At 44.9% G+C, this 27,482-nt stretch overlaps 1 protein-coding gene across 2 annotated transcripts in view; it reads right to left on the bottom strand.

The window, feature by feature from the left end:
- LOC133142488 (ras-related protein Rab-3C) overlaps positions 1-27,482 on the bottom strand; it is a 44,993-nt gene that overhangs the window by 11,586 nt on the left and 5,925 nt on the right. For both annotated transcript variants that reach the window (XM_061263741.1, XM_061263740.1), the window contains exon 3: positions 4,132-4,250. In XM_061263741.1, the coding sequence (XP_061119725.1) occupies positions 4,132-4,250 (119 nt within the window). The remainder of the gene's footprint in view (positions 1-4,131; positions 4,251-27,482) is intronic.

Here is a 27,482-nt window from a genome sequence, read left to right on the forward strand (position 1 = left end):
TAGCAGAGACTGTGCTTCTTGTTTTATTTACAACAAGCTTTTCAGAAATTGCTCCATGCCAAAGGAGGCCAGTAACAGTCGACAAAGTTTACTCCGACTGTATTATAAGAGAATGTCTACAGAGATACAGGTAGGCATTAAATACATTTGGCCACCAATGCCAGGCGGAGCATATTCCATTCCCACTCCAGTTTGAACTGGCCAGTCGTCTGCAACCACAGCCGTGTACACTCGTGAATCCCACTGTGGATTCAGGAGAGTGCAGAGATCCACGATTCTCCGTCCCCAGCTGCTTCTTTTCACACCACACACTACAGCTAAGCTTTCACAGAGTAGAGTCAGAGGATGACCTTTCATATGTGGCTTTAATTGGAATCTACGGGCGCCTGGTCAACGAATGCGGGTCACTAGTTATCAATGCGCATGGAGCCCTACCGGTACCCTGCCATTCCCTAGGTGATGCAATCACCAAATTAATCCATTTTGACTTTTAAAAACTCAACAGCTGTCATTGTACTGGGTAAAGACCTTACCATGCAGTTTGGTTGCATTAGGGACAGTGTGACTGACAGCTGCTTTTGCACACAAATTCTCATAAGGACTGACTGGACTTCATGTTTAATTGAGGTGTGGACATGGTCACATTCGGAATGGGGAATGATATTTGCAAACAGCAATATAACAGCAACCATTTTGATGCACTGGAATCAATAGTCCTGTACAGAGAGAATTGCAGCCGAGGTCACCTTTTCAAATCTGCGGAACAATGTTACATGCAATCTACCCCAGCTTTTAAAACATCTCATAGGTTCCTGCATCATTGCTGCAGATTATGTTACCAGTCTTATATTGTAGTATCCAGTGTTATATTGACAGCAGATGATATTACAGTAGATGAAATGTGTGGCAGAGGGTGCAGTCTATGGTCCTGAGTATGAGGTGTATCTCGCTGGCGCGGGGGAAGTAATGCCTCATGAGGTAGAAAGCTGCTGGTGTTGCCTGTACTGCTGAGTTTCATTTTGGTTTCATTAAATATTTATTAACTCCACAGCTCAGAGCTGAAAGGGCAGAGAAATGCGCAAAAAGATCCTGTCCAAGGGGCTTAAAATGGAGAGGGCAGCTACACAAACTAAACATGGCCAAAGCCACTGTGTAGCTGACTGTGTACCAAACAGCAGCTTTTCCAGCACCAGTGCAAGAACATGGCTGTGTTCTGAACCATTTATTTTTATTTACCTTTATTTATACAGGGTAGCTTGACGAAGCAAACATGCTCTTTTAAGTGTCGGCAGGTTTAACTCCAGTCCTGGAGGGCCTCAGTGTCTGCAGGTTTAACTCCAGTCCTGGAGGGCCGCAGTATCTGCAGGTTTAACTCCAGTCCTTTTTTCTGGTTTACTTTCAATCAGGAGCTGATTGAGGCTTTGGAAACACGGTATGCAGACTCGAGCCAATAATTGAATTAAATGAAGCACTTAGGCTCTGAAAAGCATTGAAAAGCAGCAGCCACTACCATTCAGTATTTGCGTTTGTGATTTGGCTCCACTCTGCCAGAGGTTTTTCCACAACCTGACTCTGCAGCCTCTAACCAAGGTACTGCAGGAGAACTGTGGCTGCCACATAGCCACAAACACAGCTTCACTTTCACAACATAGAGCAGAACCCCATATAATTATTCAGCACAGTGAGGGTGTGCGATTATACAGGTATATTGTACGGTGCCCTGTGAGCGTTGCATATGTTTAATCTGACCGCAAATCACCTGGGCTTTGTCTGACTCATTCAGAAATAAAATATTATGAACTGTGTTCCATATAGCCCATGAGAAACAGGGACACAATCACTTTAAAATATCATTTTTTATGTAAAACTGAAAATGATAGAGTGGGTTATCAAAAAAAAGAAAAGAAAAAAAAGAATTGATCCTACCCTGAAATATCTGCCTACAACTTGAAGCTGAATTGACATGATTATAAAGGAAAGGCCAGGGTAGATGGATTAACCCTGTTTCTGTGGTATACTGACACAACCTTGCTTTGCACCAGAGACTCCATGTTGTCCTCTGTAAGCAAAAACCATGGAAATCTCTCTACCAGGAAATCTACAAATCTGTATGTTCCTTGTGCTTATTTTATGTTCTTTTTCTTCATTTCAGTCCTGTATTTAGCAGGAAAGTGGCTAAATTATGCTATTTGAAAGGCAATAAAATATTAATATTAATATAATTAATATAAAAATATAAAATATCTGAAGCTAGCATCTTTTTAATATCAACTGGACCAACAGAAAGGCAGTGTTATCTATTCTCATCCATTTCTACGTTGGTTTAAAATGGGGGGGGGGGGGGGGCGACTAGCCAGCTGGTTCAGCCATGCATTTTGGAGGGCTGGAACAGGGAACTGTGGGTAAATGCCCATGTTTACAGCGCTCAAGCTCGATTTCCTCAATATGTGAGGACACACTGCATTCAGGCATTTAGTGTTTTGTACACACACTGCATTCAGGCATTTAGTGTTTTGTACACACACTGCGTTCAGGCATTTAGTGTTTTGTACACACACTGCGTTCAGGCATTTAGTGTTTTGTACACACACTGCGTTCAGGCATTTAGTGTTTTGTACACACACTGCGTTCAGGCATTTAGTGTTTTGTACACACACTGCGTTCAGGAAAGCCCTCCAGTGTCTCATGGCACTCTAAGTTCCCCTTCTTAGTGACGGTACATGGTGGACTTCTGAATGATGTGAGCTGACGTAAAGCACACCGCCCACAGCTTAAACAATGATCAGATCTGAGAGCAGAGTGGTCTGCTGGCCTCTAACAAGAGCTGTGATGGACACTTCCTGTAGAGACAGGAAATGGCAGTTCTGAAACTGACAACTGATATTTCAACCAGTAAATTGAAACCAGTAAATTCTCCTATGACTGTATTATATAGTGCAATACAGCTTGTTTTTATCAATAAATCCAGTATAACTCAATGTGGTGATCAATATCTATGACAGATAAACTGTGCAGTTCAGCCTAAAGATCTGTTTATGACATCATTCTTGTCCTTTCTTTCTGTGCAGAGCTAACCCGTGGCTGGGGTCAGTAAGCAAAGAGGAGGGGCTTACAGTTCAATTGTATAACATCCAGTAAAGCTGCAGTACTAGAAAACCCAAATCCTTTATTATATTAAGCCAAAGAAAATTATGTTTTGGTCTTGGTAGAAGCCATCACTGGATGACTTCTGACAACCAAAATGTTTTGGCTTAATGTGATGAAGCATTTTGTCTGCTAGAATGAGCATCTCTCATTAAAGCCCTTGAACAGGAAGTCTGGAAGCTTCTGCCCACTGAACTCTATCTCCGAGGCAGATGCTGGCATTGGGAGGACTGACGAGAGTTGCCAGATTTAGAATTAGTCAAAACTGGCCAACATGCACAGCTGGAAGCATCATCACGAACGAGGGCACTGCTGGGCCAGGGGAAGGTTCTGAAGGTTGGTTTTAGCTCCCGGAATGTTCAATTTGTGAAGTGTTTTGGGAGTTTCATGTAATGCTTCTTAACGTTCTCACAACTTTGCACTAACATTATGACTGTTATTGTAGGTTACGTAAACATTTTCTGAATGTTATTTTTTTGTGCAACTGGGGAACCCTATGTGAGCAGCGTTCTAATAACATTGTGAAGTAAAGCGTTCCTAAAGCACATGTTTCCAGAATGTTGTAGGTACATCATCTGGGGAACATTATGTGAGCAACATTCTAATAACACGATGAAGTAAAACATTCTTGGATCACATGTTTCTAGAACGTTCCAGGAACATTATTTTTGTAACATTACAGTGGAACCTTCCTAGAACGTTACTGAATGTTCCCAGAACGTTTCCCGTTAGCTGGGGTCCAGCTGGGATCATAAACCAGACATTTGTACAAATAATTTGACCGGACAACCGGACGTCTGGCAACCCAAGAACTGACTCCTGGCCTGGAGGGTTTCCACATGGCTACGTGGGTTGAGGCGCGTTGTTTTCAGCTAACCCCCCCCCCCCCTCCCCCCCCGTAAAACAGAGCACTGTGAGGTGCTGAGCGTGGGCACTAGGGAGGGGGTGAGGGCATTGCGGGGGAGGTCTGACAGGAATGAGACTCACCAGTCCTGGACTGCCCCGAAGGACTCCTCGTTGGTGATGTCGTACATGAGGATGAAGCCCATGGCACCGCGGTAGTACGCGGTTGTGATGGTCCTATAGCGCTCCTGCCCGGCTGTATCCTGCACACACACAAAAAAAAACAATATTAAAAAACAGTAACAGTCCTCAGTAACATTCAGAGCACATTTTAGGCAGTTAGCAGATGGTCTCACTCACAGCCCACTGCCACAGCTGGCTGAATTCATTACATGCAGTCTATTTATTCACCTGGTTGCTTACTGAAACAACAAGGGCACAGTAGATCACAGTTAAAAACCCTCTGTATCCTTTTATCAAATATGAGATGTCAGGCTTTAGCTATCACCTTACAAATATGATGCATCGCCTCAATGTGTACCCTCTTTATAACCCATGTGCGTTATTCAATGCTCTAATGTTACTGAATTGAATTCAGCCAAGCTAGATATGCTGGCTTTCCAGTCAGTAACTATCGTGCTTGTTAGCTTGGGTTTTGTGATTGGCACCAAAGCTAGGAAATAATTGCTGACCAATAAATAGGCTAAGTGGTTCACAGACATGCAAAATGGATTTAGAAGCAGAATTAGTGTCATCGCAATGAGCTAGCTGGCTAGCCGTTCACAAACATACAACACAGCTTAAAAAATGTCATTATTTTTGCATTGGCATTAGCATGAGCTAGCTGGCTAGTTACAGTATGTGGGTGGCCGGACTTGCTGAATTTGCATAAGAGGCTAATGACGTGATTGGCTGAGCCTTCCAGATGGCAGCCTCAGAGTTGCCATGCCAGAAGTATGGAAATAAACACATTTCGAAAGTGGACAATTGGTGCACAATTACGTTTCCTGCAAAATACAATTTCTTCCACTTTGAAACCTCCAGCAAAATGGACAGAATTCCATTTCCAAGAACATAACCAGTTTTTCTGAGAAAATAACCCCCTATTCCATTTCACTTCATTCAGTCTCTCCATCTAATCCAACAGAGAGTGAGACCCCAGACAGAACCTACCAACACAGAACCCTATAATTTCATAATTTTAATCAGCTTCTGCCCTCTGGCGTGAAATAACCCCTGACAAAGTGGCAGTTTCTTCCCCATCGTGAGGCTGTGTTCTCCTTATCAGTAAGTGCCACTGCGCAACAAATTCCTCCCCCCCCCCCGTGAGCAAACCAGCCAATGGAGAAATCTTCAAACGGGGCAGAGGGGCAGTCACGGGGCACAGACGAGCCTCAGGAGACGCGAGACGGAGCTTTATAACCGGTGCGCTTGTGTTTACCGACTTCACCGGTGTAACATGGTTAGCTCAGCTAGTTCGCTAGTAAGCACGGATCGTGCAGTGAAAGCGAAGGCTGGTAGCAGGTTACCGTGACAACACTCCCCGATGACGTAACCCTCAAATTCAAAAGAACGTTGTTGCCCTTGGCAAAAGGGCGAGTTCGTCTTTAGCTGACTGGTAACGCGTTCGTTCAACAAATAATTTGGACAAGTGAGAGGCCGGGGTTCAAATCCCACCTCGGACTCAGGCAATTTCTTCACCTGTTACACCGGCGAGGGGCCTCCATTACATTAAACAGAAGGTCTGATCAGCCCAAAATGGCCTCTTTCTGCAGGTGCACCCTGGGCCATGCAAATACACCCCAGGGCCTCATATGAAGCTGCTGGCCTGGCCGGGCCCATTGTCTCCACTGCGCACCGCCTATCAGCCTCATCACATCTCCCCGCTCCGGGGAGGGCTGACGTAGCCCAGCGCTGGGCAGATGGCCCTTTACAGCTTGTCCCAGGAGGGCCGTAAACTGGAGACCCCCTCAGATGTGGAGGGGAATTAAGAGCAAACTTTTGCATAAAAATAATAAAAAGCCAGTGGTGGCCAAAGTTATTGGTACCCAAGCATTTTTCACTATATTGCCTAAGTTACACTTGGGACAAGTGTAGAAGAGAAGCACTTTAGTCTTCCAAGCTTTACTGGCTTGATTTCAAACTGCACAGAAAGAAAAATATCATTTTGAAACCTTATAAAAATTTTTGCATTATATATACAGTATAAGCCAACACGTAAGTTTGTTTTCAGTAAGTCCATATTCACTGGGTTTGTAGTATTGCCACTTTTATCATCTTCCCTTTATTATCTTTGGATGTCTAGTTTCCCTACACCCAGACCCAGACTGATTGACATGAGAGTGTATGTGCAGTGATGTACTACTCCTACTCCCCAATTATCCTGGTCTCCAGGAGAACATCAGAAAAAATATCCAATCTTAAAAAGAGCACAGCACTTATTCATCTATATTGATTTCCCATCAGTCAACCATAGTACAGTACGTTGCCATAGCAATCAATGGTGATAGCTGTCACTCAGCCCCACCGCTCATATTGTGTGTTCCGGAAATGAAGCCCATCATTCTAGCCAGCCTCATCCACAAGCAAGCCAGAGAAACGCAGCCAACTCCAGCAAGCCCAGCGTCTATGTGCCCACTGCAGGGTGTTATATCCTCTCCCGTGCACTGGCAATTCAGAGCCAGCTTTTGTTTTGCCCCCATCAATTTTTATTCTCCTCTTCATCAATGCTAATGCACCTCTACTAGTTATTAAGCTTCTACCTTTGAGGAGTGAATTGAAAATGAAAGCATTTGGAGTGTATATGAGCAGTAATAGCACCTGCAGCAGATGCTCTGAATGTGTTTTGAGCCTCAGGCGCCAGCAGCAGTGGAGCGGGGAGCACTGGGGGGCAGAGCGAGAACAGACAGACCAAACGTGTGCTTTGTCTGGCTTGGCTAAGGGTGGCCACAGAACCAAAGAGGTGACACCCAGGTGATTGACAGCCCTTCCTGATTCAGAATTCCCTTTCATGTCATTATAAAGGTCACCTCACCTGGTGTAGCAGGAGCTGACTGCTCGAACATAAGATCACACATGGTAATGTAAAAAACTGAGGCGTGTCTGAACTGCACACCTGGTGATAGACTGTTGCAGGTATGATGATTTGCTGGAAGATTGTGTGTGTTGTAGTGTGCCGTATTTTTGGGCCAGTTATACACTACTACTATACTCTCTTCAGTTAGGGTACTTTACCAGGGTAGGGTAAGGCTAGTGGAACCAACATTCCCCTCTCCCACAATGTACCCACGGAGCATGTACCTGGAAGCTGTCAAAACAAAGCCAAACATTCAGAGAACCTGTCCCAAAGCTTCTGGCAGTTGGATCAGCCACCAATGTCTCTAATCACTGAGTTTAGCAATATGTGCACTCTCCGGAGGCCAGGTGGGAGCGGTAGGGGAGAGGGAGGAGTCATCTTTCCCATTTCCTGTAGGCTGAGGTTGCTTTGCGGTAAAGAAGGGCGCTCTGGTTAACGTTCCACACTCAGCCTCCTGTACGCTGAGGTTGTTTACGGTAGTGAAGGGCGCTCTGGTTAGCGTATGCTGAGGTTGTTTACGGTAGTGAAGGGCACTCTGGTTAGCGTACGCTGAGGTTGTTTACTGTAGTGAAGGGCACTCTAGTTAGTGTACGCTGAGGTTGTTTACGGTAGTGAAGGACGCTCTGGTTAGCGTACGCTGAGGTTGTTTACGGTAGTGAAGGACCCTCTGGTTAGCGTACGCTGAGGTTGTTTACGGTAGTGAAGGGCGCTCTGGTTAGCGTACGCTGAGGTTGTTTACGGTAGTGAAGGACGCTCTGGTTAGCGTACGCTGAGGTTGTTTACCGTAGTGAAGGCCTTTGGCCCCGGTCCAGGGGTTCAGCTGCGCAGTAGCGGCCTGTGCGATTGATTCTTTCCTTTTGTATCCAGACCCTGCCTTCATTGGCCCATAAATTACAGGGCCAGATAGAGTATTACTCATTTAGGGGATGGGCAGATGAATAGAAAGCAAACTCCAGCCAGGCTCTACAGCTTGTCTAGCACTAAAATGCTGCAGTTTAATTTACAAAAGAAAGCATTTGATATCAACTCTTTTTTTTTTCTTGGCAGTGTAGCAGAGTGCGGCATGCGATCACCCATTTTTAATTATCTGCCCTTTTTTTTTAAAGCTTTCCAATTTGAAGAACCGAAAAAAATACAATGAAGATAAATGAACCTGCTTATATAATTGGTGTGTGGTGGTTCACTGCTTCCAATAAATGACAGGATCTGCATCTTATTTAAAAAACTATTTATTAATATGTATTTATTGCAGAGCAATGTTTTTATTGCAGACTACCCCAGGCCGTATGTACTAACCTGGGGCCAGCACCCCAGTGCATTCATTACAGAAAGGCTACTGGAAGTGCCAGCAGTTTACTGTAAATTCAATATATAATTCAGACACCATAAACCACCCTCCAAAGACCAAAAGTAAATGATGCAATACTACAAATGCAGCTTTCATCTTGGATGCAAAATGTTTTCACACATTACTACAGTATATACCCTAAAATAAATGAGAAAATACAGAAATAGAAACCACTAATATTGTTCTTTTTTTAGACTGGTACTCACTTGGCAGAATAACAGTCAGTACCACCTCAACAGAGACTATTTATTAAAGCAATAGTTTATTCCTTGGTTTTGTATATTAACTGTACATTTCAGTGTATGTTTTTTATTTTTTATTGGCCCAAATAGCTTTTCTGTGTGAAATCTTAGATATTTACAGAATATTTAGGATACCGATTGCAGATATTCAGTATATTTATGGTAGACAAGAACAGATTTATTTTATTGCATTCTTTCACAATTACAAACATAAATATGAGTTTTTATATTGTGTCGGTACTTCTTTCTTGCTCGGTTCATAAGCGGCACAAGCCTTTCACCGCCTACGGCCCCAGCAGTTGCGTTGTCATTGGCGACAGGCCGTCTCCTTCTGCACATCAGTCTCAGGTCGAATGCGCCACAGGAAATAGTTCCAGCCGATTATATGATGAAGCATTTTTTTGAAGAATGCACGTAATATACACACAGACAACCCCTGGAGCCATAATATCACTGTGTGAATTGTTTTGTACTTACATTAAATGTATTTCCTTTCTTTAGGCCACAAATGCCCTCAAATGCCTCTGTATCAGCCATTGTAATATTGGCTGGCCATCAAAGACTGTTAATATTTAAAATGTCATTCGTTGCACATAAAAACTATCCAGGCCAATCGGCATGCATTCAAATAAAAAAGCATAAAGTTAACAATACTTCAAGCTGATACTTTTTACTACAAATATATCTGAGTAGCAATGTTATGCACACACAGAAATAAGGTATTAAACTGTCATTTTAGGAGTATAGGTGGTTAAAATAGAAACAAAATGCTGTTAAATTGTATTTTCAAATAATAACATGCTGAATCCCAAACGCTCTCTCAAATACTTGTTTCATCACAGTAAATAATGTCCTAAAAGCCACGATACAGAAAAAATGTTTTATTGAGCTGTTCCAGAAAGATCCACACACTTGTCTATCTGGATCCCACAAAAAGGTGAATAATATTCATCTTTAATTGAAGTATCTGAAAGTATTGGGTAGCTGTATAATAGTGGTATTGTTTGAAACACAATAGTACTCTTAGGATTGAGAGAGTACTCTTATCCCATGGGGCCCGGCCGGGCACAGCCCGAACTGGTCACGTGGGGTCGCCGCCCTGTGGGCTCACCACCTGCAGGGGTCGGCATCGGAGTCGGGTGCTTTGTCCAACGGGCAGTAGGCAAAGGCGGGGATCCGGGCGTGCTGATCCTCGGCGTCGCAGACTGGTTCTGGGGACGTGGAACGTCACCTCTCTGGTGGGGAAGGAACCGGAGCTAGTGCGGGAGGCGGAGCGGTACCAACTAGATATAGTTGGGCTCACCTCCACGCACAGTACTGGTTCCGGAACCAAACTCCTGGAGAGGGGCTGGACTCTGTTCTTTTCTGGAGTTGCTCAAGGTGAGAGGCGCCGGGCGGGTGTGGGGATACTCACAAGCCACCGGCTGAGCGCCACTGTGTTGGAGTTCCACCCGGGGAACGAGAGGGTCGCCTCTCTGCGACTACTTGTCGCTGGGGGGAAGGCTCTGACTGTCATTTGTGCTTATGCACCAAATGGCAGTTCAGAGTATCCGGCCTTCTTGGAGTCACTGGGTGGCATCCTGGAAAGGGTGCCACCCGGAGACTCCATAGTTCTGCTGGGCGACTTCAACGCTCACATGGGCAATGACGGAGAAACCTGGAGGGGGGTGATTGGGAGGAACGGCCTGCCTGATCTGAACCCAAGCGGTGTTTTGTTATTGGACTTCTGTGCTGGTCATGGATTGTCGATAACAAACACCATGTTCGAGCATAGGGTAGCTCATAAGTGTACTTGGTACCAGAGCACCTTAGGCCAAAGATCGATGATCGACTTTGTGGTCGTATCATCAGACCTGCGGCCGTATGTCTTGGACACTCGGGTGAAGAGAGGAGCAGAGCTGTCAACTGATCACCACCTGGTGGTGAGTTGGATCAAGTGGCCGGGGAGGCTGCCAGACAGACCCGGTAAACCCAAACGTGTAGTGAGGGGGAACTGGGAACATCTGGCGGAGGCCCCTGTTCGCGAGGTCTTCAACTCCCACCTCCGGAAGAACTTCTCACGCATCCCGGGGGAAGCTGGGGACATGTAGTCCGAGTGGGCCATGTTCAAAGCCTCCATTGCAGAGGCGGCAAGCAGGAGCTGTGGCCAGAAGGTCATCGGTGCCTGTCGGGGCGGCAACCCAAGAACCCGCTGGTGGACACCAGCGGTGAGGGAGGCCGTCAAGCTGAAGAAGGAGGCCTTTCGGGCTTGGCTGGCCCGGGGGTCCCCTGAAGCAGCAGACAGGTACCGGGTGGCCAGAAGGGCTGCGGCTTCGGCAGTCGCTGAAGCAAAAACCCGGGTATGGGAGGAGTTCAGGGAGGCTATGGCGAAGGACTTTCGGTTGGCCTCGAGGAAGTTCTGGCAAACCATCCGACGACTCAGAAAGGGAAAGCAGGGCTTGTCTCAGGCTGTTTTCAGCAGGGGAGGAGAACTGCTGACCCGGACTGGGGATATTGTCGGGCGGTGGAAAGAGCACTTCGAGGAGCTCCTGAACCCGATCAACACGTCCTCTGTGGAAGAGGCAGAGCCTGAAGACTCAGGGGAATCTGCACCTATATCCCTGGTGGAAGTTGCTGAGGTAGTCAAAAAGCTCCTCAGTGGCAAGTCGCCGGGTGTAGATGAGATTCGCCCTGAGATGCTGAAGGCTCTGGACATTGTTGGGCTGTCTTGGCTGACACGCCTCTTCAGTGTCGCGTGGAGGTCGGGGACAGTACCTGTAGAGTGGCAGACCGGGGTGGTGGTCCCCATTTTCAAGAAGGGGGACCGGAGGGTGTGCTCCAATTACCGGGGTATCACACTCCTCAGCCTCCCTGGGAAAGCTTACTCTAGGGTACTGGAAAGGAGGCTCCGACCGACGGTCGAACCTCGGATTCAGGAGGAGCAATGTGGCTTCCGTCCTGGCCGTGGAACGGTGGACCAGCTCTTTACCTTGGCAGGGTTGCTGGCGGGGTCATGGGAGTTTGCCCATCCAGTCCACATGTGCTTTGTGGACTTGGAGAAGGCTTTCGACCGTGTCCCCCGGGGAACCCTGTGGGGTGTACTGCGGGAGTATGGGGTACCGGGGCCGTTGTTACGAGCCATCAGGTCCCTGTATAACCAAAGTGAGAGCTGTGTCCGCATTCTCGGCAGAAAGTCAAGCACGTTTCCGGTGGGTGTTGGACTCCGCCAAGGTTGCCCCTTGTCACCGGTCCTGTTTGTGGTATTCATGGACAGGATCTCAAGGCGCAGCCGAGGTGAGGAGAGTGTCCGGTTTGGTGACCTCAGAATCGCATCTCTGCTTTTTGCGGATGATGTGGTTCTGCTGGCTTCATTGGACCGTGACCTTCAGCACGCACTGGAGCGGTTTGCAGCTGAGTGTGAAGCGGCCGGGATGAGAGTCAGCACCTCCAAAGGGTTCTCTGCCGGAAAACGGTGGATTGCTCCCTCCGGGTTGGGAACGAGTCTTTGCCCCAAGTGAAGGAGTTCAAGTATCTCAGGGTCTTGTTCACGAGTGAGGGTAGAAGGGAGCGTGAGATCGACAGGCGGATCGGTGCAGCGTCAGCAGTAATGCGGGCGTTGCACCGGACCGTTGTGGTGAAGAGGGCGAAGCTCTCGATTTACTGGTCGATCTACGTCCCAACCCTCACCTATGGTCACAAGCTTTGGGTAGTGACCGAAAGAACGAGATCGCATATACAAGCGGCCGAAATGAGCTTCCTCCGTAGGGTGGCCGGGCTCAGCCTTAGAGATAGGGTGAGGAGCTTGGACATCCGGAGGGAGCTCGGAGTAGAGCCGCTGCTCCTTCGCGTCGAAAGGAGCCAATTGAGGTGGTTCGGGCATCTGATTAGGATGCCTCCCGGGCGCCTCCCTTTGGAGGTTTTCCGGGCTCGTCCAACTGGGCGGAGACCCCGAGGGAGACCCAGAGCCCGCTGGAGAGATTATATATCTCTCCTGGCCAGGGAACGCCTCGGGATCCCCCAGGAGGAGCTAGAATGCGTTGCTGGGGAGAGGGATGCCTGGAATACCCGGCTTTGCCTACTGCCCCCGCGACCCGACTCCGGATAAGCAGGTGATGATGGATGGATGGATGGATGGATTGAGAGCTTCATTTGTAATGATATACTATACGTTTCTCTGAGAAGCATTTTTAAGAAGTAGGAACGTCTTAAATATACAAACACCCTGAAAGACAGCTTTAATATTAACTAATTGGTGAGTATACAAAGGCATTTATTTATTTATTTCACAAAAGACTCCTGGGCCTCCATTAAAATTCTGAAAATAACATGGGCCCACTGTAAGAAACCTTTTCTATTCGCTGCACTTTAGTGTCCATTAGCGGAAGATTGGTCTTAATCACCCAAACAAAATAAAAGCCTCTTCTGGAAGCAAAGGGAATTAAGCTAACAATATTTATCCTGCTGAAGTGTGGTACTGCTGAAGGATCTTCAATTAAGCGCCCAGTCTGAAGCTTTTGATTATTACAACGGAAAACTGCTTGTCTTCAGAATTGAATTTAACAATAATTTAGAGCGCAGTATGCACGGAACATTCTCGGCATGACATCTGCATAAATGGTGTGATTTCAAGCTATTTTCAAGTATGGAGCTTTCATCAGGAGCTGTACACTTCAATATTGAGTTTCTGGTGCCAATCGAAAAAAAGGATTCAGCAGATTTTCTACACATGTAGAATGTCCCTTTGTTTATATCACAAAACTTGGACTGTATATTGAGGCATTTAGCAGAAGCTCTAAGTATGGATGATGGTGATGAACGCAGTGAAGTGGAAAAGAAAGCACTCCCTCTTTCTGTTCAGTGGTTTTATTAGGACATGTGATTCACATTAGGGTGCCCTTGCCTTTTCACAGAAGGCTTCTTCTTTCTATTTTATTATTTTTTAATAAATAATGACAAAGCTGTTGGTTATTTGATGATATGTGAAGCCATGAAATTGAAAAAGGGTGTACTTCCTGTTTAATATCACTGTGATAATACAATATTGATTACTGTATGGTTATGGACATGATACGGATAAGTTATGGATGGTGTCTATATATGCGAAATATGCTTATATCTGCTGTTTAAACAAAGCTTTATTGTCCAGTCAATCCCGAGTAGCTCAAAAGGCTTTGCATTTGTTTTTTGTTTTTTTAAGCATGGATATTGTAAGATATTGTATAATGACTGACCCCTGTTAATGGGAGAAATACGTAACTGCTTTGTATTCAAATGTTTTTCTGAGCTTGTCTGGTTATTATTATTGGAACCTATGAAATACTCTCAAACCTGGTGCCCATCCTCAGGTTGTCTCTTGCCTGCTGTCATATTTTGCAGGTACTGCAGGCCTGGCCAATGTGCAGAAGCAGGGAGGGGCCATGTCGTGTTAGATATACGGTGTGTCGGAGTTAGCGGGAGGGCATTGATCTCACTGTGTGCTGGGCTGGGATTGGGGGATGGGGACATGCAGAGTCATTGCATAAAAGGCACTAGTGGGGTGGAGAAGGTCAAACAGCAGAGATATCATTAGCCTGTGTGTGATTATACACACCCTCCCCAGGCTCCCAGCACCCCGACCTTCTCTCTGCAGGCCAGCCCTGGCAGGCCACCGCAGGCCCACGCAAAGTAAATAATTATCTCTCAGATTGACATGAGACGCATGCCCGCACATACTCTTAGCTCTCTCACTGTCACACACACACACACACACACACACACACACACTCCTGCTCTCATCTCTCTCTCTCTCACACACACACACACACACACACACACTATCCTGCTTTCCTCTCTCTCTCACACACACACACACACACTCTCTCTCTCACACACACACACACACACACACACTCTCCTGCTCTCCTCTCTCTCTCTCTCTCTCACACACACACACACACACACTCCTGCTCTCCTCTCTCTCTCTCACACACACACACTCTCCTGCTCTCCTCTCTCTCTCTCTCTCACACACACACACACACACACTCTCCTGCTCTCCTCTCTCTCTCTCACACACACACACACACACACTCTCCTGCTCTCCTCTCTCTCTCACACACACACACACACACACACTATCCTGCTCTCCTCTCTCTCTCACACACACACACACACACACACTCTCCTGCTCTCCTCTCTCTCTCTCTCTCTCACACACACACATACACACACACACACTCTCCTGCTCTCCTCTCTCTCTCTCTCTCACACACACACACACACACATACTCTCATACACTCATCTCTCTCTCTCACACACACACACACACACACACACTCTCCTGCTCTCATCTCTCTCACACACACACACACACACACACACTCTCTCAGCCCTCTCTCTCACACACAAACACACACACACACACACACACACTCATACACTCATCTCTCTCACACACAGTCTCACACACACTTGCGCGCTCGTACACACACCCTGTCACATACACACTAGAATCACTGAGAGCCTCAGCAGTCCTGTCCTTGTACAGAACAGTATAGCTTCACAGTGCTGGCTTCTCTTGAGACTTTTATCTACATGTCCTGGGCAGTTTTAAAGAAGCTGTGCCCATAATACAGACCAATGCTGCTTCTTTCTGCAACGGTGGATAAAAGCATACACTAAAGATGCAGCACTCGTTTAATGATTTGTTTTAGGCTCTTGTGATCTTATGACTTTTCTAATACAGTCGCTTAGGAGCTAACCATCAAGTGTATGTCAAGCAAATTAGTCATTCAATTGACTGTGCATGACTATTAACATTTAATGTAGCGCTGCCTGCAGAAGATCTTTGATTTAAACACTTTGCTTGAGACATCATATTCTAAATATTGGATTAGTACTGCCATTCCCATGCTCCGTTTGCAAAGACCTATCAAGGACAATAGCGGATTTCCATTCAGGCATGACTATTTTCAAATGTTCCTGCTAAAGCACAATCAAGCTTTGATAGAAATGCATTGTGCGTCATTTCCTTTGGTAATATCCTGAATGACTGAGTAACTAATCCTTTGGTCTCCCATCCAGCCTGTCACCAATCTGTGCATTCAGGCAGACCTGCCTCCCACCATAGAGCAGTCTTCCCATAGAGCAGCCTCCCTACAGAGCAGCCTCCCACCATAGAGCAGCCTCCCACCATAGAGCAGCCTCCCTGCATAGAGCAGCCTCCCCACAGAGCAGCCTCCCTACAGAGCAGCCTCCCACCATAGAGCAGCATCACTGCATAGAGCAGTATCACTGCATAGAGCAGCCTCCCACCATAGAGCAGCATCACTGCATAGAGCAGCCTCCCCATAGAGCAGCCTCCCTACAGAGCAGCATCCCACCATAGAGCAGCCTCCCACCATAGAGCAGCATCACTGCATAGAGCAGCCTCCCCATAGAGCAGCCTCCCTACAGAGCAGCATCCCACCATAGAGCAGCCTCCCTGCATAGAGCAGCCTCTCACCATAGAGCAGCCTCCCCATAGAGCAGCATCACTGCATAGAGCAGTCTCCCCATAGAGCAGCCTCCCCATAGAGCAGCCTCCCTACAGAGTAGCATCCTACCATAGAGCACCATTACTGCATAGAGCGGCCTCCCACCATAGAGCAACATCACTGCATAGAGCAGCATCCCGCCATAGAGCTGCCTCCCCATAGAGTGGCCCCGCACCATAGAGCAGCCTGCCACTATAGAGGAACCACCCCAGAAAGCAGCCTCCTGCCACAGTGCATGTAGAGAGACCAGACCACAGCTTTATGCTACAGCAGAATAATGATCTCAGGCGCTGGTGATGCCACAGCTGTTGTTATTTGAGGTTCTGCGTCTGAATTAGTGGAGGCTCTTCTCACAGCCAGAAGGGTGTTAAAGTGTCTCTTTCCTCCAGAAACATATTCTATCAGGCTTTTACTCGCAGATAATATCAGAACGATTCCACAGCTTCCTGGCCTTCACAGACAGTGTTAAAATTCCTGTTTATGTGTGTGATTTTAAGGTGTAAGTCAGCAGATTTAAAATTAAATTAGCCTGCTGGTCATGAATCATACAGGCAAAGCTGAATATTTGAGTGCAGTATATGAGCCGGTTCAGCACAGCCCAGGTTAACTCTATGTCTGTTTTCATGAGATTAGAATAGAGCTTCCCTACATCTGCTCATCAGATAAGGTTTACTATTCACACAATGGACTGTACTGCACATTGGAGACATTCTTCATATCTCTGCCGTATTGCGAATAGAAGTGTAGATGTTTCCTGTGCAGTAATGCTGTGAGCATTGCAGTCTGGGTTGTGCTGAACGAGCAGTAAGTGAATGGAGGTGAGAGATGGAGAGGGGGCAGGGATCTCGCTCTTTCTCTTTTCTTCCTCCCATAAGGCTTTGCAGCGGCACAGCCATGTATAAAAATAGCGGCAGATGAATAGTCATGTGGCTTATGGGAGGCTCTTCCCCAGTGACTGTAAATCACATTTGTAGCAGTATCCTGGAAGCTGGCCAATGCCCCATAATGCACCTCGCCAGCACTGTCCAAAGGAAACTGACATGACATGACACGCGGTGCTGCGGTCAGGTGGCGTGGGTGTGGGCTTGTTTGTTTCTTTAATGTAAACGTGTATCCTCTTTTGTGCTTGCTGGCTATTTGGGGGTTCAGTCCTGGTGTTTGCCGTTTCTGCCATTTTTTCCCCTCCTGCTACTTCTGTGAAAAGCACTATACAAATAAAAAGCAATTGTAAAAATGAAATGATTGTGTTGTTAATGTGTTCTCGCCCTGCGCGGCCTGCAGTGAAATGTGATTCAGCACACGGATGAGTAAGCGTCTTGGACAAATGTCCTTATTGCTTCTTAGAAAAGTGGTGCACTTAATTAATGCTAATGCATATTAATATTGCCACAGAGCAGTGTCTGTGACTGTGTACCCTGCTGATCCCTGTCTGATTACTGTCATTTCCACAATTAATGAAGCTTTGCTGTCTGTGAATATAAATGGCAGCTCGTATCCTGAAACGTGACCCACCCTCTTGGCATTTACTGGGGGTAGAACGGCGCTGTTAAACGAAGTACTGTAAAACGATGGCGGGCACTGAATATATAAACGCTTTCCTGTAGCTTTCCCATCATGCATGCTGATTACATTCAATTACCCAATGATCCGTGGCAGACAGGAATAAAATGGTAACTTCCGTTAAAAAAAAAAAAAAAAAATGCATTTTGCAGTCTTGGTAAGCAATAATTATCCATTTACGTTTTAGATTTTTTTGTAGCACTGAACTAAACATAGGCCCAGGGAAATGAAATGTAAAAATCTAGATTAAAAATATATTATTAAGTGGAGCCCATTATGATAATGATTTTGCAGTCTTGCCATGACTTTGCATCTCACAATCAAGAGATTAAAGGTACAATAGGTAAGATTTTTGTTTTAAAACATTGTTACAAGACCATTCCTATCATTGAAAAAAGCCTCAATGATATCTTGACTCAACCTGCTTTACAATAATTCAAGCTCATTGGTTGAAAATTGGTTCTAATTGCCACAGCCAATGGCGTTTCAATGTCAGCGGGTTCACAGAGAAGGGGTGGGATTAACAGTGCTGTGGTTTGAGCGTGTTTGTTGCTGCAATTCCTCTCTTGACTGTTAGAAGTCCAAAATTACCTGTTGTATCTTTAAGGACGGAATGAAAAACACAACTGAATGAGACCATGGAAATCTTTGGTGTCAGACGTTGTCCCTGACACACTCCAACCCAATGCAAAAAGCAATCAATTCAGTTGCAGACAGACAGATTATTTTATTCTGGCTAGCTGTCAGACTACCGCGTGATAGCTGTGATAGCAATGAGCTAAGGAAGCCATGGTCTAATATACTTCGTAAAACATCTGCTTAATTTAGTAGTTGCTTTCCACACAAGCCATTTAGCTAGGTATTTAACTGATGTTACTCGTGTTTATATTTTGTTAGTAGCCAGCTAGCCGGCGAGCAGTAATAACTGCATTCATACCAGACCAGTCAGGCAGTCAAATGTATGCCAAAATGCTCAACAGACATATCGTATGCAGTTACGGGGTAGCTAACTTTAGCTGAACGTTAGTGGTGATGGAATAAACCTACACTAGCCACTGCTAGCACGGCACCAATGGATTTCAGTCTGCTCTAGCCTGCCTGGAAGGAAGAATCTCAAAATTCTGGGCACAAACATACTCAGAAATGCGTCAATTGAACCGGAATCTCCCAAAAATAACCTGTAGTACTGTGCAGGGCTCTCATGTCCAACGAGCTAATGTACAAAACTGAATTTAGTTAGCTAATAACAGCAGCTACCTAATACTACTGAACACTGGCCAGCCACTTCATTAACCACCAAGGCTCTTGCAAGCCCGGCTAACGCACTACTGTAGTAACCTATCCATATACATTTTCTCTTGCTCTCCTCCTCCTTCTTCTATTCGACACATGCTTTTGAGATACACCACAGAAAGGGAAGAAGGCCACACCCAAAAACGTCCTAAACAATTTTTAGAATAACAAATGGTTTCAATTTTTTAATGAGAGCAAATGTTTTCTTTGGTCTCTTTTTATCTCTCCGTCTTGTCCCTGGCTGTCAGTTCCCAGAGTCACGCCCTCTTCCCTTATCCTCATTAGAGGTGAGAAGCAGAATACCTTATTCAGAACCAGACCAGTAATGAACCCCAAACGCATAAAGTGTCTATCTGAACATCAAAGATATTTGAGATTTGCTATTTTTTGTATTCGGTTGTGGTTGAGTGTGCTGGCTGTGTGAAGGACTAGCCCACGATATTCTTGCCATCTCTTGCAAATTAACTGCCACAGGCATAGGCTGGGACCAGTTTTGAAAGCATCTATGCAGGTTCATCACCAGAGATACCAGTGTACCATCAGGCCTTCCTGTTGAACCTCCAGCTGAGCCTGCTGGACCTCTCTGGTTTCTTGGAGGACCGCCAGGCATGACTTCTGTGTCTCCAGGATGGCTGGGCTGACCTCTAGTGTGATTTGTGTTTGTGCATTTGTTCTTCCCAGTGTGGCCAGGATAGCTGTTGGAGTCAGAGGTGCTGACCCCTCTTGGCATATGGATCGACAGGGTGATGTGATGGCTATGGGGGTACGGTGCTAAAGAAATCCAGGGCAGGTTAGTCTGGTTCCATTGAATTTCATATGCCCATAAACTGGCTAAGTGCATTCGATCCATAATACTGGACCTGAACCTCTATGGTATGGGCCTCAAACTCTAATAAAAGACTATTGACAGTCCTTCAGTGATTATTTATTATGAGAAAACCTGCAGTGTCTGCAGGTTTAACTCCAGTCCTGGAGGGTCGCAGTGTCTGCAGGTTTAACTCCGGTCCTGGAGGGCCGCAGTGTCTGCAGGTTTAACTCCAGTCCTGGAGGGCAGCAGTGTCTGCAGGTTTAACTCCAGTCCTGAAGGGCCGAAGGGTCTGCAGGATTTTGCAGTTTCCTTTAATTGAGCAGTCATTTTAGGCCTTGAAAGCCACTGATCGATTAAGTGCTGAAACACAGCAAAAACAAGCAGAAACTGGAGCCGGGTCTGACACCCAACTCCACAGACAAACGCAAAACATTTCAGATTTGCACTTGGCTGAATTCTCCCGGAATGTCCAATATGTGACCCTGATATAACATGCAGATTATTCATATGATGGTAGGAGACACATAATGCTCTCACTCTGGGATGACCACTTTATTGTATCGAGATTGATGTGACCAATCTGATGGAGTGTTCTAGAAGATCTTCACCTCTTTACCCTGCTTGTGGAGAAAGGGGAGTGTTGAGCCCCCACTACTTCCCTGTAGAAATCTTTGCGATTGTGAAAGGAGTGACAGGTGTGTCCAGGAATCTTTCGGCATGAGGTCCCTGATGCCGGCAGAAGGGAAATACGTGGGTGAACCTCGCATACTGTTCCGAGGGGGAACCCGTGTCCAACTGCGCCTGGCATTGTTCGTGGTTATCGATCATTCTTAGAGTTGTACAATAATGTCTGATTTCTCAATCTGCCAACCCTAAACCTTCCAGTCATAATGTCTCCCTGTCACATCACACAAATCTCCCTGAATTCTGCAAACTTGTTATGCCTAGAATGGTGTGTTCTTTCCCAGTCATCATCATCATCATCATCATCATCATTATTATTATTATTATTATTATATCCCAAAGATGCAGAAACTGGATAAAGAGACATCATTAGCAGCAGTAATCTGCCCTGATTTGGCATGCATACATTAGACCTTAATTGCCATTAGGCAGCTGTAATCTTTTTCTAAAAAGGTTTTTAGAATTTTCTTTTCATAATCTTGTCTTTTGCACATAGTTACAGGTGCTTGAAAACATGACCTTCCTCAGGACTAAAGTCACATATGTATCTCTGCTATTCGTGCTCCATGTATATGAGTGCAAACATAGTTTAACAGTGACACTAAATGAGAAAGAAAGGCACACACTGCTGTTTGAAAGGGTTAAAACGTGCAGAGGGACGTTTTCCAGCTGCATTGACATTTGTCCTCACTGAATGACAAAGCAATGCTTAAAAAGAGCTAATGTTAAAACCTACCCTTGCCAGTGATTTATTTGTATCATTTAAAAAGATAAATATGGCATGTGCGATACTGATTGTAAAGTATTGTGTTTTGACTGTAGATTTTATTAAAGCTACAAATGATAATGGCTTTGGCAATCCGTTTTTTTTTTAACATTTCTGCACATTAGACTGTATTGTACGAGCACATCAATTATTATTATTTTTTATAACAGTTAATGTGCTGTAAATATCCTTTCTTGAATGGGTGCTTCTGGGTTTTGGATATAGCGCAGTTATATGATGAAGAGCACTGAAAAGCATTTCCAACAAGCATTCATTTGGACTTTATTTCACGCTATTGAAAAAACACAATGAATAATGAATTGCTGATCAGAGCGCACAGTGTTGTTCATTTTGCCAGCAGGTAAACAAAACTAATAAAACCAAGATGCTCCTCTAAACTGTATTTTGTGCAATATATTGATTGCTTTTTTTATTTTATAAAAAAATAGACAACCCATTAAGCTATAACATTAAGATTTCTTGGTGCACCCCCCAGCCCCCCCATTCCTTATGTGTCAGTAGTTTTCGGCTGTTGTTTCATCTATCTCTAGCAATTTCTAGATGCAGTCTCCTATCACCAGCTATAAGCAGGCACGTTTACCCCTGCTGTAGCCATGCTCCTCCCTGTCCCTTCTTCACTGGAATTCCCTTCTTCCCTCTCCGTGATGGTGGGCCCTTCCTTCCATCTGACCTAGTCCTACCTGGTCACCCAATCCCCCCCCAGGTCCTTTGCTGCTCCCACTCTCCAAAGCATAAATTCAAAATGGCTGCCAACTACTACACATTTGGCTGTTCCACCATTAGTGTCTCCTTCAGGCCAGGTCTGCAACATCATCTAAGCAATAATGCTGCTTACATTGGCCAGTAGCCAAGCATACGGTATACTCAACTCAGTATTTATCAGACTGAACCTCATTCAATGGCTAGGTTTGCAAACTCGTCTGAACAGTAAGGTATGTGGCCTACTTCATCCAATGGCCTATGTAGGCCTACCTCTTCCAAATATGTTTAGGCTTGTTGCTGTGTATTACTTAACCTTTCTGTGTGGACTTAAATTACCTTGAAAGAGAATGTCTGTTTCAATTATTTTTCCATAGTCAAGCCTGCAACCTCCTCTAAACTGGATATTACGTAAAATGTTACCACCTCATCGAAAAGCCGGGTTGGTAAATATAACCTTCTTATGATACGACCGGGCAGATTGTAAAGGGCAGTTTATTCTACCAAAATTTCACTACCTCATCTGATAGTCAGGTGGGTAGTCCTGCAGTCAGCAGGGTCCGTTTTGGCAGTTGGTCTTAGGGGGTCGATGACCAGGCTGGCCCCCATGCCCCATGGACTCTTAGGTCAACCTCCAGCCCAAGATGAAATGCATCAGTCCTTGCTTATGCAATGGCCAGCACACTTCAATTAAAATGTCATTTTCTTTCTTATCCATTGTGTGAAAATGTTTTTCTACTGAATGGTTTCTAAATAATTTAGGGAATGAAAATTATAGTCCGTCTCACTAAAGGAACAAAATGTTCTAAAGGCCTCTTATCTATTTTAAGTGAAATTGTGCACATTAGTAATGAAGTAAAATACTTTAAGAAAGTAATTTCTTAAAGCGAACATGCTGGAAATGCTCTTTATTATTTTAAACTCTTTTGTGCTGTCCTACTGCTTCAGGTCACTGCAACCTTGCAGCACAGAACACAGGCAGTTATATTAATTCACTTGTGTCCTTTTTATGGAAGTTTGCTCCTGTGAAGTTTAAATGGCAGTTGGTGTGGAACAGGAGCTATTGCTTCTCGAAGCACACCACGTGATTGAGCATCATTACTGAATGAAATATGAAATGGTTTTATGCGCATGTGTACGTGTTTATGTGTGTGTGGATTGTTTGGCTTCAATCATCCATTTTATTGATGAAGGGTTACAAATTAGCATCCCTGCCCCCCGCCCCATGTCATTTCAAAGATCAAGCAAATGTAGCAGTTTTTGAATTTGTCATTGACTTTGTCTGACATCCATTAATGAAAGCTCGGATCAGCTTTCATCAAAGGCTGGGGTCTTAATGAAGGCTCCCCCCCAAACTCAACAAAGAGCAAAAAAAAATCTTCCCTCTGAAGCCAACCCTTTTCTTCCTTATATATTCTGCCTATTCTGTGAAATGGATGGCTGGGATAAAAACTACCGCGCCACTTTAATTCAGCTTTGACGTTAGTGGCATCAATACTTTGCCGTTATGAATTGCTGTTTGTGATTTGGCTTATTCCTTTGTTGTTGCTGAATTCTCTGTATCCCTGGCCTCAGTTGATTTACTTTTACCGTGCATAGGTAATAAATCATACCCGCCTGTCCTAATGCACTGCATCAGCCTATAGAAAATTGTGCTGTGTTTGCGTGGGTGGGTGCACATTTCCAGCAAAGCCATGATTTACGTTCGCCTTTGCCTTTTTCACGAGGAAGGGAATGCCAAAGTTGTGCTTGTTGAGAGCCAATAACGCAGGAAGTATTTCTTTACAAAGCGGGTGTATGTCAGTGTGTGGAGCAGCTTGCCAGGAAACCTTAGGTGAACTGCTGAGGTGCAGGCCAGCAGAAGATGGGCATCCCCGTATAGCTCGAAATGTCTTCTCATGGGCGAGTTTTTTCTTGCCGCCGTTTGATTTGTTGGGGCCATTTTGGGGCTTATGGCTGCTATTTCCCTTTTCCCCCCTTCTGTTACTCTGTAAAGCGTCTTTGGACAACTGGATGCTCCCGGAGTTGCCGAGTGTTAGATCTCATGTAGCCTGTTAGCAAACGGAGAGCACAGATGGGCTGAATGGTGCATGTTTATGTGCTGTTATGTGATTTTATGTCCAAGGACCATAGTGGGTGGTTCTCTTTATCCGGTCACCAGCAATAGGCTGCAATGATACACCTGGTAACATGGCTGTAGTTCTGCTCCAGAATACGCAACACTGAAGATTCAAGGCAAGTGAAAAAATAGCAACACAACACAACGATAAATTGATCAGAGAGGCTGATTCCCAGGCCCTCTTCTGAGAGATTAAACTGAGCAGTTTATACTGCATGCTCCATTTGACAGCATTGATCACCAAATTCTTGCAAATTGGCCAGTCTTGTAAATCGGCCAATCAATCACAGTCTTGTGATCATAGCAGAGAAAAAGATTTGAAAGTTTATGGATTCCTAGGTAATGTTATTTAGAAAAATTGAGTCAGTTTCCACTGCTACTCCATACAGATGATGCACAACTTTTGGGGAAACCAACAACAAAAAAATTATCAGACAATTGCTAATAATGCAACTTTTACTGAACTTAATCTGTTCTCATTTGTTTTTCTGTTACGAAATTCTCAGAGAAGTCAAAGGCATACTATGCTGGGTTTTGCCTAAAAAATATACAAAAAATGATACTGAATCCACGCTCCTTTGTATTTCTTCTTCTAAGATGTGTTTGAGACGTTTCTGGGCGTGATGCTGTTCTGTGTGGGGAGGGTGGGTGTGCCTGCAGATCCAGTGATTTGGGATCAGGTTTCAGTGGAGCGTTTGCAGCTAGCCATCTACTGCAACGTCAGATGTGGAAAAAGCACATGCATAGCAAAGAAAAACACCAAGCCTGCAGGGATTGTTCAGAGATCAGTGTCAGCCTTGGAATTCAGTGGGTGGGTTTGAAAACGTATTTCATTATAAACACAGGGCTACTGCAAGGCTAGAAATCCTGCATAGTACCCTTAAAGATTCTGAACAGCGGTCAGCATTTAAACCGGTTTTGGATGGTGTTGATTTCAATTCTCTTTCTCGCAGAAAAAATTAAAATCAACTGTGAACCATGCAGAAGCAATGACATGCCATTGTGTTTCCTCACAATTGCTCTATTGTAGTGCCTTACTGTCACAGCTGAAACTACCTAGTATGCTGATGCAAAGATTTTCATGTCAGAAATAAAAACACAGCGGGATCCACGGTGGTGCACGGCTAGAGTAACGGACCTTGATGCAGGCATCAGTTCCTTACAGTTGCACACCGAGGAGCGGCATTATTGGCTCGCCGCTCTGAGGGAGGGTTTTCGGCAGGGGTTAGGAGGACTGCTGCCTCAGGATCACGGTCCCGGGCTTTGAGACGATACGGCTTGAAGAAGGCGTGTCGTTCTCAGTAACACTAGATCCACCCGGGCCGCCAAAGGTCTTTGATGGTGTATCCTCAGCTAACAGCCATCATTGGAATAGATAGGGTACAATTAGCTACCAAATTTGGAGAAAATGGGGAAAAACTAATAATAATAATAAAATAAAAATACAAAATTCAAACTGCATCTCTCAATATTCAGTATTCTGGCCTCCTGCTTTAACAATAAGCCATCTCTATTTCTCAGCTGTAAAGCAGACCAGGGCCTATAACAAGAAGCAGCTTTACTGAGTTAGCTGGATAACTGCATGGAGTAAAACCATGCCAGAACCCTCCCAAATCTGGAACATGGACTTCATCTATCACCATAAAATATTGTGCAATTATTGTACCATTCAGATTTTATCAGACCAGTGATTTTATATGATGCTCTGGTGACACTGCTGCCATGGGATCTGACCATTGGGAGCCTAGACCACACATCCTACGACAAAAAATCTCCTCTAAGTAATTTAACAAAGACTAACAATCACAGAGACAGTTATCCCAACCTGAAACATCAGTTTCCCCCACAGGTATAAATGACCAGGTCCCTCCTCCCCCTTTTGTCCTCTGTCTCCACCCTTCCTCCCCCTCCTCATCTCTACCTCACATCCACGGTTTGACTTTCTCAAAAGAATTGTCCTCTATCCCTTTGTCATGATGTTCTAGGGGGAGGGGAGGGGGGTAGTAATTCAGACAGTAATGTTTGTTGCTAGCTGGGTTTATATGCAGAATTTAGTGCTAGTTTTGCAGTTAAGTCATAGAAATGGGTGTGCTCACTTAACTTAAATCTTGTACAGTAGGTTAAAATCTTGCACAAATATGTTAATGAAACGTAATGTAATTCTTACTGACACGGTCTGTATTTTACCATGTGAACTAGACTTGATGTTCATGGCTGTGGACAAGTGGGATTGTATGCAAATTGCACCTTATAGGAATTCTGTAGTTCTGTAGTTGTTCCAATGACCTTCGATAAACAGATATTGTACTTTGCTTTGGAAAGAAGCAGCTGCTAAATGAACATAGCATTATTTTACAATGCAGAAACAGGCAGCAGAGCTTGCTCCAGGGCAGGCTCTGGAATGGACGTTCAGGCAGAGAAAATGGTGGAAGTGCTGCCTGCCACAGTTTTCTGGATATTCTCCGTACATTAAGCGTCTGCCTCCTGCCGTCCTGCTAATAAATAAACTCTCCTGGAGATGAGTGAAATGAAATCAATATATTGTCATCAGTCAGGAGCGATAACTGGAGCATATCTCGATCTGTCCTTCTGTACATGGGCTTCCTGAACGCATCAGAGTCACAGGACAGCAGTCGGAAATTGCACCTTTGATGGAAAATCTTAAAATATCTTTGAAAACAAACACCATTTGAGGGTGACTTAGAGGTAATATACTGTATAAGAAAATACTGCAGTCCCAGTCCCACTGCCCATGAAACATGCTTTGTAAAAAAATCACACTATTTCAACTCCAACAAATCAAAAACAACAGATTTTGAATATAAAATATTAATTCATGATTGCAGCCAAGCAATACTTAAGGCTGTGTGTTCTTGTAAAGAAGATAGAGATTCATTGGATAGATGCGGATAGATACTGAGTTTGATACATAAATGTAGATGGTTGTGATGGATGGATTGGTTACTTTACTATCCCCAGTGCAGCAATTCTAATAAAAAATGACTAAAGTAAGTAAAAGTAAGTGTTGAATAAATAATGTTAACAACTGAAAATAGAGCCATCAAAAGACAGGGTTGTCATGTTTCCAGACTCCCTTGTGCACACATACTCTCTCTCTCTCTCTCTCTCTCACACACACACACACACACACACACACACTGATTGGATGAGCAGTGTGCTTATCTAAGCATAGGAAAACACTTTCAGCTCTAGGATGAGTATTGATCCAGAGGGCTTCCCCCACCTTTGGGGAATGAGGCAGGGTAGGGTCACCAAGTCACCACAATATATCATCCTGACAGCTGCCATCAGCTCCTGACCCCAGACATTCATTTGAGCTTCTAAGCAATTATCAGCTGGCACTGTTCATACATCGGAGTGCATG

Source organism: Conger conger, chromosome 12 (assembly GCF_963514075.1).
Source record: "Conger conger chromosome 12, fConCon1.1, whole genome shotgun sequence".
Taxonomy (NCBI): Eukaryota; Metazoa; Chordata; class Actinopteri; order Anguilliformes; family Congridae; genus Conger; species Conger conger.